The sequence below is a fragment of the Sorex fumeus genome, unplaced genomic scaffold (genome assembly GCF_029834395.1).
Source record: "Sorex fumeus unplaced genomic scaffold, SorFum_2.1 ptg000035l, whole genome shotgun sequence".
NCBI classification, from domain to species: domain Eukaryota; kingdom Metazoa; phylum Chordata; class Mammalia; order Eulipotyphla; family Soricidae; genus Sorex; species Sorex fumeus.
In genome coordinates this window covers 25,713,504-25,727,162 of record NW_026606092.1, presented here as the reverse complement: position 1 = coordinate 25,727,162, position 13,659 = coordinate 25,713,504, and the positions used below count along the sequence as shown (strand labels likewise).

Here is a 13,659-nt window from a genome sequence, read left to right as displayed (position 1 = left end):
AACAATTCTGATCATTTTGTACGTGGATATGTGTGACCATCAACTTAGTCTAAGAAATAAAAATAAAGATATGAAAAATCTACTTATAACAAATATCTTAAGTGCACTTCTATGGAGAATTTATGTGGATGATTATTTCAATGCTAAATTCGGTGGCATAACTGGTAATATAGTTCTCTGTACTACTAAAGCTTGGAGCTACCACAGTAACCTCAGAGGTGGTCATCAAAACTACACCACACATGCTTGGTGTGGGTATATCATGTAGGGCCCTGCACTGTCAAATACAAGCTAAACTATTTGAATTATTTCCCAGGGCCCTCTTTTTATTTTTATTATATAAATATATGTGTTGATTATACAAAAGACCCCATAACCTCAATGTTGTTTAGAATGTGTTAATAAAACTCACTCATATTAAAGTGTTTATAACTACAGTACACATCACAACATTTGCATATTTGCAAATGAAGTAAACCCTAAAATTATTAAGTAAAATATTAATATAACAAAGAAATATTGTATTGCATTATAGTATTTGTGATTTTTTAAAAAAATATTGCAATGATTGGGACTGGAGACAGTACAGTGGGTAGAGCATGTGGCCAACGCAAGTCCAATCCCCAGCATCCCATATGGTCCCCTGAGCACCACCAGGAGTAACTCTTGATCATTCCTAGGTGTGCTCCTTCCCTCGCTCCCCCCCAAAAAATCTAAAAATGCAACGAAATGCAGTTTAGCTCTATATGTTTAATAGATTTCAATCTTTGAACTTTTTAAATGTTCTATAAGCATCATTTCATAATTCATATTCTTTAAAGCAATCATGGAGTTCCAGGGAGAAGTCTTAAAAGGCATGGAGTTCCAGGGAGAAGTCTTAAAAGGCTGGATCATGCGCTGTATATTTGAGAGCCTTGAGTTTGATACTTGACATCACATAGCTCTCTGACACATAGTTGTGTGCTACCCACTGCACTTCCCCCAAAATAACACAGAATGCTGTTATTTAGCACTCCATATTAACATATAAGTAACAGTAGTTCAAATGACTTATTAAATATACTAAGACCACATAATTTAGAAATATAAAATGCTGACATTCTAAATTACATTGGATTCTGTTATTTTTCTACTTATACAAATTTTGTTAATAATATTGCCCAACAAAGTCATGTAACTAACAATATTTAATGTACATATTCTTTAGCAAAATTATGAACATTAAATTCTTTATCTAGATAACCCAAATTCATGTATTTTATTTTTAAAAAGTATTTTTAACACTTCTAGAAGTCTAAATCTTAAAATAAAATTTTTCTTAATACTAAAAATCTTTACTCAAAATTACATTTCTCTGATAATTGTTTCTTTTAACTTGACAATTTATTCTAGAAGTAAAATTATTTTAAATACACTATAAGCATACCATAGAGAGTAATGCTTTCTATTTTATCATATTTGTTTTAATTTAAAATTTTTTCACGATTTACATGAGATGGCTTCAACAGTTAACATTTATGATACTTATGTACAAAGTTACTGCACCCACTATAGTAAAAGTGCCCAATTCTTTTCACAATGTGCTTGTTACTTCTCCTCCATATCTTCATTTGTCTGCTCACTCCCATAGCCCCACTACCTGTTAATATCAGTTTTATAATCCAAGACAAAGACTTTGCAATAGTTCAAGTTAAATATTTTTATTTCCTTGTTTTGTTTTTCTATGAATTTTTAGATGTGTCTGTAAACCAACCCAAATTAGAATTAATCATTATACCAAGCCAACTCACCAAATTCATAAGCATTTAAAATACATGCTTTATATAATAATGCATAAATTATATATTATATTGTAGTACATACATTATGCAATAATACAGCTTGCAATGTTTTTTTGCCATAAGGCATATAAAAATAGCAAAATTTTGGTAACATTTGAGATAGTAATTACAATCTTACCTTTCGCTATGCAGGTATTATTTCTTTCTTGAAAATTCTCGTCACATACACATTTATATGAGCCTTCTATATTTATACATTGATGGGGACAGGTGCCAAAAACCAAACATTCATTAAGGTCTACAAAAAACAAATTTAAAATAGCATCAGCAGACCCCCAATTAGCACTTCAATTCTTGCACATTTGAAAAAGACAAACATAATTTTTTTCTTCAACTTCCTATTTCTATTTCTTTAATTATCCTATAGAATTCTGAAGTCTGTAACTAGTAATACTATTTTGGTCATAATAATATGAAGGAGCAAAGAAGAAAAGAAGGTGGGAAGAAGAGAAGGAAGGATAAGGAGATACAAAGGACATAAAAAAAGGAAAGACAGAATGAAAGATATAAAAACACAGCCAGCAAGAATGAAAAAAAGAGAAAGAGAAAGAGAGAGTAAGCAAGCAAGCAAGAAAGAATGAGAAAGAGAAAGAAAAAGGGAGAAAGAACAAAAAGGGAAAGATAAAGTAAAAGAACAAAAAAGAAAAATGGAAGAGTGGGAGAGTGGGAGAGGATGAACACGAGCCTGGACAATACCCTGTGGACAATAGCCTACTTTTTTAAAAATTTTAATCAGGGCCAAGAAAGACGTCAGAAGGTTCTGGTGACTATTACCATTCTCTCTTCTTACCTGTTTTACCTTTGCTTTTCAGTCAGCCCAATTCTTCAACTACTTCAGCCTAATTGTATGTGATGAATTTATGAGTGCAATACTTTCCTTTAATTAAAAAATTAAAAGAGAATAAAATACAATAATAAAAAATGCTGTCTTATTTAGTACTCAGCTTGGTTTTAAGGGACCAATGATAAAGATAATACTTTTCTCAGAGACCACTGTAAGTTAAAGTGTCAAGATTTAAACTTAGGTTCTGTGATTCAGTTTTCTCTACCACAAGATGTTGCAAAATGAACTTTTAAGCAGTCCCATGACAATACATTTCTGTGTTTGATTAAAATGTAAAAGGTAAAGTGATAAGGAAACCTTATTTGTTTACATTGCATACTGTACAATTATATATATACATATATATATATATATATATATATATATGGGCTGGAGCGATAGCACAGTGGGTAGGGCGTTTGCCTTGCAAGTGGCCAACATGACTGACCTGAGTTTGATTCCTCTACCCCTCTCAGATTGCCTGGCGAGCTACTGAGAGTATCTTTCCTGCACAGCAAAGCCTGGCAAGTTCCCTGTGCTGTATTTGATATGCCAAAACACAGTAACAATAAGTCTCAAACAAAAAAAAATGGGACGTTACTGGGTCTGCTTGAGATAATTGATGAACAACGGGAGGACAGTGACATATATATATAGATATATATATGTATAAATATATATATTATCCAGCAGTTTTTAACCAGTGAAATGCTCTAAAGAGATAATGTTTGTACTTAAAACTTTGAACGCAAAGTTACTTGTAATAGTGGCTTTTCTTTAATATGAAATTAAAAATATTTAATATGTGGTTGAAAGAATGGTACAGAGATTAGGGTGTATGCCCAGTTCGAATCCCTGATACCACATGGCACTCCAGAATTACTGGATATATATAGTACTGTAGGTCATTGAGCACCACTAAATTTTGCCCTTATAATCCCTGAGTAGGGCTGGAGCGATAGCACAGCTGGTAGGGCATTTGCCTTGCATGCAGTTGACCCAGATTTAATTGATCCATCCCTCTCGGAGAGTGTGGTAAGCTACCTAGAGTATCCCGCCTGCACAACAGAGCCTGGCAAGCTCCCCGTGTCATATTCGATATGCCAAAATCATTTACAAGTCTCACAATGGAGACATTACTGGTGCCTGCTCCAGCAAATCAATGAACAATGGGAGGACAGTGCTACAGTGCTACAGTCCCTGGATAGCAATGGGGTACATTTGATGGTCCAAGCACCACAGGCACAAGCTGCATCACATTCTCTTGTACTAGTATTGAAATACTGGTGGACTGAAAATTGTTGAAAATAACCCCAAAGAAAGCACAAGCATCATGGAAGTTTCCACCAATATTTAAAAAAAAAAGGATAAAAAACTAACAAGTTAAAATAAAGTCTAGCTAGAAGGTCAGCTTTCAAATTTAATTAGTATATAGAAAATGACCTCTATTCACAATAAAACGTTACTATCTGAAATTAAAATGTTAAATAAGTTACATATTACTACCAACGATAGTGTTTATCAAGGAAAGAAGACAGATTTTAGTCTATAGAAATATTTTGTCTTGAAACGTACTTTGCTTTTTAAATAAAATATCAAACATTTAGATCTTGAACTTTCAGTATTCCATGTTAATGTGAATAGAAATCTCTTGAATAATCTAAACAAACAAATAGCTAAAATATACATTGATATGCCATGGACATATATTTTTCCACATTGGATTATGTAACTAATCTATTTCAATAAATTCTGTTTGCTTTTGCATATTATAAAATGTTATTAATTCCTCTGGGTTGGCACAGCGGTAGGACTTTTGCCTTGCGCGCAGCTGGCCTGGCTGAGCCAGGTTGGATTCTTCCGCCCCTTTTGGAGAGTCCGGCAAGCTACAAAGAGTGTCTCGCCCACACGGCTAAGCCTGGCAAGCTGACCCTGCAGTATTCAATATGCCAAACACAGTAACAACAAGTCTCAGGATGGAGATGTTACTGGGCCCGCTCGAGCAAATCGATGAACAACGGGAGGACAGTGCTTACAGTGCAGCACTATTAATTCCCCAAGAATAGCATAAAGAGATAACAGAAGGAAGCTAGATTTAGAAAAGTTAATATTAGGTGCTAAACATAGATGTATCAATTAATTTTAGTGGAGAAACTGGAGAAACCAGACAAAAATCTGCGTTTTGTGCCTTTTTTACTTAGGTCCTATAAATTCAAATTGCAAATTACTTACAATGAGATTTGGCTATCATGCACGCTCAATTATTTGCATATCAAGTGAGTTATTGATATAGATCCTGTCTGAATTTTAAAAGACATATCTTAAAATAAAAAGCAAAGTTTAAGACATGGTGTTATTAAAAAAGCCCTCTATCAATCTAAAGTAAATTACATATTGCAGTATTGTGCATGCCACCACTCTAGAAAAATGGGTCATCAAGAACAGATTTTCTTATAAAGTGTCTCTAATTTTCCAATAGTTCCCAAACCAGCAATTGCATCATTTGCATTTCAAAACAGTACCATAATAATACAATTGAATCTCCTGGAGTTACTTGCTAGAGAAAGGCTTTGAAGCCTCAGTGACAGTTATCATTGAGTCACACAAACAGGCTCTTGCTTGACCCCAGGGACTTCACTCTCATAAGCAAGAGGATCCCTTAGATATACACCATTTTGATGAAAATCAATCTCCTGTCATGTTGCAATTTAGCTGCCTTGGGAGTCTTTTATAATCGAAAGATTTAAGAGCAAGCTGTTGAGAAAATGTACAATACCTTCACACTGTCTGTTTTTCATGTTTCTCTGAAATCCAGGCTTACAGCGACAGAAAACAGATGTTTTTATTTGATTACAATATGCATCATCTCCACATGGGTTCACATTATCTTCACAGGTATATTCAGTAGGAGCTAGGGTTTAAAAAAATATCATCAAAACCACAAGTAGAAATATACTGAATTTTCTTAATTTGAACTTATATAATATTATGTAACATTATGGTCCTCTGTCCATGAAAGCGCTGAATTCTTGTAAATACATAGAAACAGATTAAAAGCTGAACTTATATTACTGTCCAAAAAAACAAACACTGTCCTCCTGTTGTTCAACAATTTGCTCGAGAGGACCCAGTAACGTCTCCATTGTTTTGAGACTTGTTGTTAATGTGTTTGGCATATTGAATACATCATGGGTAGCTTGCCAGGCTCTGCCATGCAGGCAAGATACTCTCGGTAGCTTGCTGGGCTCTCCGAGAGGGGCGAAGAAATCGAACCTGGCTTAGCCAGGGCTGGCTGCATGCAAGGCAAACGCCCTACCGTATAGTCAAAGCAGGCAGCAACTGATATTTACATGCGATAATCAAGCTGTACTACTTTCTAAAAAAAAGTCAAGAATCAATGATTCTGTTAAGAAGCTACTTTAGTAATGATGTAATATATAATATATCCTAGTGCTACCTAGAGATATAGGCATTTATTACTAGACTAATTTATTGTAACAGTATTCGCAAACTCTTTCATGGTAGTACATCTTATTTAAGCAAACTGGTATATCTACTTAGACTTTTTTATTTTAGTCCAGACATACATATAAGCAACACTCTAGAGTATGATACTCCAATGGGTTATGTGCTAAAACACAAGTGGGGTAAACCTTAAGTGCCATTTGTAATTGCCAGCATACTGTGGTTGTAAATTCATTCCTTTGTCTTCTCTGAAGGAGGACATTCATTTAAGTATTCAAATATATGAGAGGAACATTGCTGATAAAGACAGAAAAAACAACCCTCTTGGCAAAGATAGCTTATTCAACTTAATAGGCAGTAAACATTCAGTTGGAGGAAGTTCTAACTTCTCCTATCTCCAGCAAAAATGTGAACTTAACAAAATTATTAGCTGAAGTGCCTCAAGAGCTTCTATCCTCTATGAAACTGAGAAAAAACCCTTAACTTCAGATTTTGACTCTCCTCTGACATGTACCACCCCGAAGCACAATAATTCCAAATTGATTATAAAGAAATAGAGAAAGGTAAAATCACAATTCTACATTAAAAAACAAACAAAAAAATTTAAAACTCAACCTGAGTTTTCCAGAAAAGGCCCACCAAAAAGACTCCTTAAATCCAATGTTCTATCCCTTCTTTAGAGAAGAAAAAACCAGCATCCTTAGTCCATCCAAGGCAGTCTGTCCTTCAGCTACCTACAATTTCTCCATGCATTATCTCCTTTTCCTCCATTAGTTTCAGGGAACACTGAGACTACAAAATAATACTACAAAATTTATAAATCTCTTTGCTTTGTCCAAAGACAAATCGAAATTACAGTGTCTCAACATAATTGTAATAGAAACACTGAATTTTAGTTAAACCAAAAATATGAGAAATATGATAAATTTAATAATCAGAATTCTAATTACAAACCCATTAACATTTAAATTTATTGAAAGACACTAGCATAATGTTATCCCAGCTGACATATTTGTGCCATTATCCTGGTGACTACTGCTTCATAACTTAGTAAGAAACAACTTAAACGAAAGTGGAAAAGTAACAATAACATTTCAAAGTAGGAAGTATGACATAGATTTTATAAGCAATCTGCATGTAGGGTCAAATGCTTTTGGTCTTTGTTACATAATCTATTAGCTGACATAATTTTTTGCACCTGAATGCAGAGGTCCTAGTCTCTGCTTTAATAAGAATACTCTGTCTTTCTCAGCCAATAGTTTCTAAGTGATATTCTAAAATTACTTTGTCAAAAGGCTTACAATATTCTTGAGGGTAACTTGAAGAGCAATCTTTTCTTACAGTTATAGGAAAAACAAATTAGTCACAATAAAGTCAACATTGTACTCGGGTGCTCTTTGTTCAACAGAAAATAAACTCACTTATTCTGCAGTCTTGTTCATCTGAACCATCTCCACAGTCATCAAGTCGATCACATTGAAGGTCCATAGGGATACATTTTTTATTACTACAAGCAAACTCATCTTTTTTACAAGGCCATGCTTTAGCTGTAAGCTTACCTATGGAGTCATTGCAAATGATTAGTTTTTCACAAATGAAAATTATTTAGCACATAATGTATTCAACATTTGACCAAAATGTTTTATTTGCTTGACTTTTTTTATTTTATGGACTACACATGCTAGTGTTCGGGGCTTATTCCTGTCTCTGCTCATAAAACATTCCTAGCAGGGCTTGGGGGACCACACGGGGCACCGGGAATTCATTACAGGTCACTTATTCTTTGTACTATCTTTTTTCACCCCAAACTGTGAGCATTAAAGAGTCAATACTTCGAAGCTCTCAAGTCCAAATGAAAATATTCTGGGATTCTTAAAATTTTCAAAAACTAACCATGTATTTTCATCAGTGATAGAAAATGCCACATTTTTAATAAGAAAATATTTGAGTATTCACCATAAGTTGGATTTTTTGATAATACAAACTGTCACAGACCACTCTGAGACAGAGTTTTCCATGTATGAATTTGCTGCATACATTTATTTTTCAGAATTGACAATGGGGTTTATATTAGAATGATCTATATAAACGTTCTCCTTTCAAAGCCTTATTTTACAGAACATTTTTAAAACCACTATTATCCTTTTTTTTATCATGAAGAATTTTCTAGATAAAGTCTCTATAATCAGTAGAGATAGGGAGTTTAGCTGAGTGTTTGGATATGGTTGTATAGCTTTACTAAGCAAATAGAACATCAGCAGACCATAAGTATAAAATATTTGAATAGAATACTTTAAACATAAAAATGTATCTATTAGTTCTTATACTATACATAATTGTCACTAGATGAGCAATTTTACTTTAAGTGGTCATACCATCACAATGATCCTCATCTGAATTATCACCACAATCATCAATTCCATTGCATATTTTTTCATTTTGTAGGCAAATTCTGTTGTTCCTGCATCTATGGGGTCGTGTTGGTGGGCAGTGATATTTGACTAAAGAAGAGAAAAAAAAACAAAGCATAAAAATATAAATAATTTGAAGAACCATTCTTTATTTCTTTCTTTTACAGGTCCACATTCCTGCTTTTCCCAGTATTTTTGTTGTATAAATTACCTACATGAAGATGCTAAAAAAATATAATAATTAAAGGTCATGAGTCTAGTTATTTATATTAACTACAGGACAGGACAAAGTACACAGCTGAAATGTTCTATAAAGTAAGAAAAAGAGAGAAACTTCATGTTCTCATTTCTAGATAACTTACTTATACTTGTGAACCAAAATTTATGCTTATAATTTTTGTACAACATGGCAGACACTTAGATATTTCAAACAGCAATTTTGCATAAAGTAGAGTTTAAGCAAGCATGTGTTACAAGCTCTAAATTGAAATTAATTCATAGAATAAAAGGAAAAGTTTCAAACAAATAACTGTGATTTTTGAAGTTCCTCTGAAAACAACTATATATTTTGTGGGCATCAGTGGCACCTAAGGTAACATTTATGACTAAGTTTCAGTTTGTGTGTGTTGTTTCACCCTCATGTGTGTATGCTTGTGTTTGGTGGTGGTAGGAGGCAAGTTAGGGATCAGTGGAGAGGATATAATAAAAGAAAGCTAGGGAATTTGAAACTTTTCTTTAGTATAACGATTTCATCTGAGAATTAAACCCACTGATGTTACATATTATAATTCTTATAACTTGATCCTAGCATAGAAAAGTTTCCATGATTCCACTATGGATTTCCTGTTTGTTCTCATTCTTTCCTGTGGATCCAGGTTACATATGGAAGATTTGATGTGCTATTTAATCTTTGCATTTCAATAGTAATTATGAACATCTGTTGAAGAATTTAAATTCAATGAGTTTAGGGATAGAGAAGGGACCACTATGACAAAGGTAGTTGGAAATACTCTGGATAAGAACTGCATGCTAAAAGTAGGTAAAGAAACAAATAGGATAACCTCTCAGTATCTGTATTGCAAACCATAATGTCCAAAAGGAGAGAGCAAGAGAAAAAGACAGACAGACAGACAGACAGATAGACAGACAGACAGACAGAGAACACGAAAGTACCTGCCATAGAGATAGCCTTGTTGTGGGGGATGGTGGGAGGGAATCTGGGGACATTGGCAGAGGAAAATGTACACTGGTGGAGAGAATGGGTGTTGGAACACTGTATGGCTGAAACCCAATCATGAACAGATTTGTAATTGTTCATCTCATAGTGATTCAATTTACATACAAGTGGTACTACACAGGAAGTATCATGCTAAGTGAAATGAGTCAGAAAGAGAGGGACAGACATAAAAAGATTGCATTTATCTGGGGGACAGAAAGTAACAAAATAGGAGATTAATACCCAAGAATAGCTGAGATAAGTACTAGGAGGATTACTCCATGGCTTAGAGGCCAGCCGGGCATGCTAGGGGGAAAGGTGGCTCAGATAAAGAAGGGAGCACCAAATAAAGGGTGTTGGGAGGATCCTCCCAGGATGGAAGATACATGTTGAAAGTAGACTATAGACTGAACATGATTGCCATTCAATGCCTCTTTTGCAGCCCACAACACCCAAAAGGAGAGAGGGAACCAAAGGGAATACTCTGCCACAGAGGCAGGGTGGGATGGGGAGGTTGGGGGTGGGAGGGATACTGGGATCCGTGGTGATGGGAAATGGGCACTGGTGGAGGGATGGGTATTTGATCATTGTATAATTGAAACCCAAGCACAAACATTTGTAAGTCTACAACTGTACCTCATGGTGCTTCACTAATAAAAATTAAAAAAATAAAATAAAATTTATTTTTTAAATTCAACAAGTTTGAAACTCAGTTCCTTATCATCTTTCCTTGTCCTTTTGTTCCAAAATATAAAAATATAAGCCTTTATGTATTCTCATAATTCAATTAATTGGATATCTGATTGCATATCTGAGTTTATATTAAAGGAAACTTCCTCTCTGAGCTTAAAGTCTGATTATTCAACAAATCTTAGTTGCTATTATTTCTTAGTCACACTCTTCTATCCATAAAAATCAGTAATGCCCAGAAAAGTTCAATTAAATGATTTAATTAAATCAATTGAACCATTACCTATTACAGAAATGACGGGAATAGAATCCTAAATCCCTGATTAAACTGATTGTTTAAATTAAGATACTTCCAAAGTTACTACAACAATCTACCTAATATGTAAACCTTTTTATCTCTTCTATATTCATAAATTCCAGAATAGAATTTAAGATATGTTATGTAGTGTAAGAAGCATCAACCAATATTTTGTCTGTGCATTGGATAAAACAAAGAATTAAAAATTATTTCCAAAATTTCTGTGCCAAGTTATTTTATTGAAAGAATTGAGTATAAAAGACTCTACAGAACAAGAAATAAGCAATTGACCAGAATTCAAATCACTTAGAAGGGATCAAGGGTTCTAGTTCTTCATCATATCAATAAAGAATGGGTTTAGAATATTTGATTGAAGGAGTTACAGGTGATAACTCCCTGGACAACTCAACCTCTTTATATGGAATAAGACTTCCACCCTTTTTCTAAACTTCAAAAGCCAACTTGGTATTATTGTGGGACTTTTAAGTTGGTTCAAGTTATTAGAGAGTTCAATGCCTAAAGATAAGGGAAGTTTTGCTGCCATCATCATTGTGCATTATCAATTCTATTGTGGATACGCAAGTTAGCACAATCAGTTTGCAGAACAATGGAGAAGTCGGGGACATTTTGTCAGTAGTCTTGTGGGTTGATATTTCTGTTAAAGATAAGAGAGAGCTAGGACCTCCCAATGCCTTCTGATGATTTTGTTTGTTAGTTTTGACTAGGATAAGATATCTCTGGCCTGAGGACCATTTTTATGTTTCTGTCAATACCACTGCTACAGCTTCATCCCTTCTTACTCGCAATATTCTGGCAATATCACTTTATTATACCTACTTGCCTTAATTTATCTGGTTCCTATTTCAAGTATAATTCTTTCTTTTTATAACAATTGCTCTAAATGCTCTCAATCTTGTGCTATCTTAAGTTTGCAGTCATGATAGCTTCTTATTATGGCAGATAGAAGCTTGTTGTTATAACTTCATAGTTTGATTAAAAAAGTCTACATTCAAAACTAATAATTTTGGAGTCAGTCATTTTATTTACATTTGTCCTATTGATATTTCCTCACCAACCTTGTAACACTGCTAGTCCAATTCTCTGAAAATTGTAGAATCTTCCATCATATTGTTTTTTATTTTCCCTTTTCTATATAAATTTATTCCAATACCCTAGATGATATAAAAATCCACATATGCAGAACAGTAGAATAAGCAGTAATTGGCCCCATAGCTTCTCAAATTTCTCCTACTGTCCCTTATATTTAAAATTTAAATATAATGGAAATGTTACTTTCAGGTTTAAAATTGATTCAAAATGTGTATATATTATGAAACAACTGTCCTGTGTGTAATTATTTATCACTATATATGTATATATGTATAGTATCACTATACATATGCATACACACATATATATGTGTATATATGTATATATATGTGTATATATATGTGTGTATATATATATGTGCAGAATAGGACTGGGGATGGGGGCTAGGCAACACCTGTCTGTGTCCGGGGCTTACTCCTGACTCCAAATTCACAGATCATCCCGAGGGTGCTTGGGAGACTATATGGGGTGTCAAAGATCAAAATTCAGGTCAGTACTTTGCCCACTGCTCTATTTCTCTGGACTCAACAATTTGTTTTCAGTTTTTTTTTTTGCCAGCTTAAAATATTTAAATACTTATTCTTTTGAGTACTTGAAAATCTCAATTTTTCTATAATTAACCAAGAACAATCACTCCCTAGAAGATAGTAGACTGCAGCAAACTTACACAAAGGTCCTGTCAATTTAATCTATGAAATTTTATCCTGCCTGTCTAATAATTCTAATCAATATTCATGGAAATTGTTGTCTTTATAATTTCCTGCAATTGTTTCATTCACAAAACTAATAATTTGACATTTTATATTTTGATATTGCACTATATAATTTATACAACTTTATAATTCGACTTGGGGCTGGAGCGATAGCACAGGGGTAGGGCGTTTGCCTTGCATGCAGCCAACATGGCTGAACCGAGTTTGATTCCTTCGCCCCTCTCGGAGAGCCTGGCAAGCTACGGAGAGGATCTCGCCTGCACGGCAGAGCCTGGCAAGTTACCCGTGATGTATTCGCATGCCAAACACAGTAACAAAAAAGTCTCCAATGGAGACGTTACTGGGCCTGCTTGAGCAAATTGATGAACAACTGGAGGACCGTGACCATGACCGTGATAATTCGACATGTTTCAGTAAACCCTTTCTTCAGCTTTAGCTAAACTTTGGCCCTTTAATGTGTCTTTCATTTCCTTATTTATCATTGCCTTTTGGCCTTTAATCCCCTTCTATTGCCATTAGATTTCATAATCCATCATTTCATATATTACATATTTATAAGTAAATAGGACACTGTATATTAACATTGTATCAAGCAATATTTTAGAAAAATACTTTCAGCAAAATAATGTGCATTCTCTATACATTCATCTTTTTACTTTTAGTTATACAAAATACCTCAAACTTAGATCAAAAAATGGTTTTTTATTCAAATGTTTGTATCTGGGAAACCCTGGGAAATTGAAGATGATTATTACTGCATAAGCAATTGATACCACAAATATGAGTGTTTTTCAGTGCCAGATGGGTACTAAACACTACAAAAATGATTCAACTCTGCATTCCTTTCAGACTTTGCTAGAACAACAACCTGCATTATATATGTGTGCTACTGGAAATAGAAAAACAGAATTAGAAGGGAACTGCATGGTTAAAACACGGATATTACTAAATAATTGCACTGTTGCCTGTGTATATACATAGTTTAGCACCTTGCTTCAGTGTATCTAATAACAAAGAAGAAAGATCACTCCTATTTAAAATTTCCTTTAACCTTGTCTAAAATTGATGCTTCCTCCCTCAAACACACAGCAC

General features: G+C 34.1%; 1 protein-coding gene across 1 annotated transcript in view; it reads right to left on the bottom strand.

The window, feature by feature from the left end:
• The window catches only part of LRP1B (LDL receptor related protein 1B), a 1,985,988-nt gene that overhangs the window by 132,204 nt on the left and 1,840,125 nt on the right, over nucleotides 1-13,659 (bottom strand). The window contains exons 73-76 of the mRNA XM_056117551.1: nucleotides 8,505-8,630; nucleotides 7,551-7,688; nucleotides 5,441-5,575; nucleotides 1,960-2,079 (exon numbers count right to left, since the gene is read on the bottom strand). Of these exons, the coding sequence (XP_055973526.1) occupies nucleotides 1,960-2,079; nucleotides 5,441-5,575; nucleotides 7,551-7,688; nucleotides 8,505-8,630 (519 nt within the window). The remainder of the gene's footprint in view (nucleotides 1-1,959; nucleotides 2,080-5,440; nucleotides 5,576-7,550; nucleotides 7,689-8,504; nucleotides 8,631-13,659) is intronic.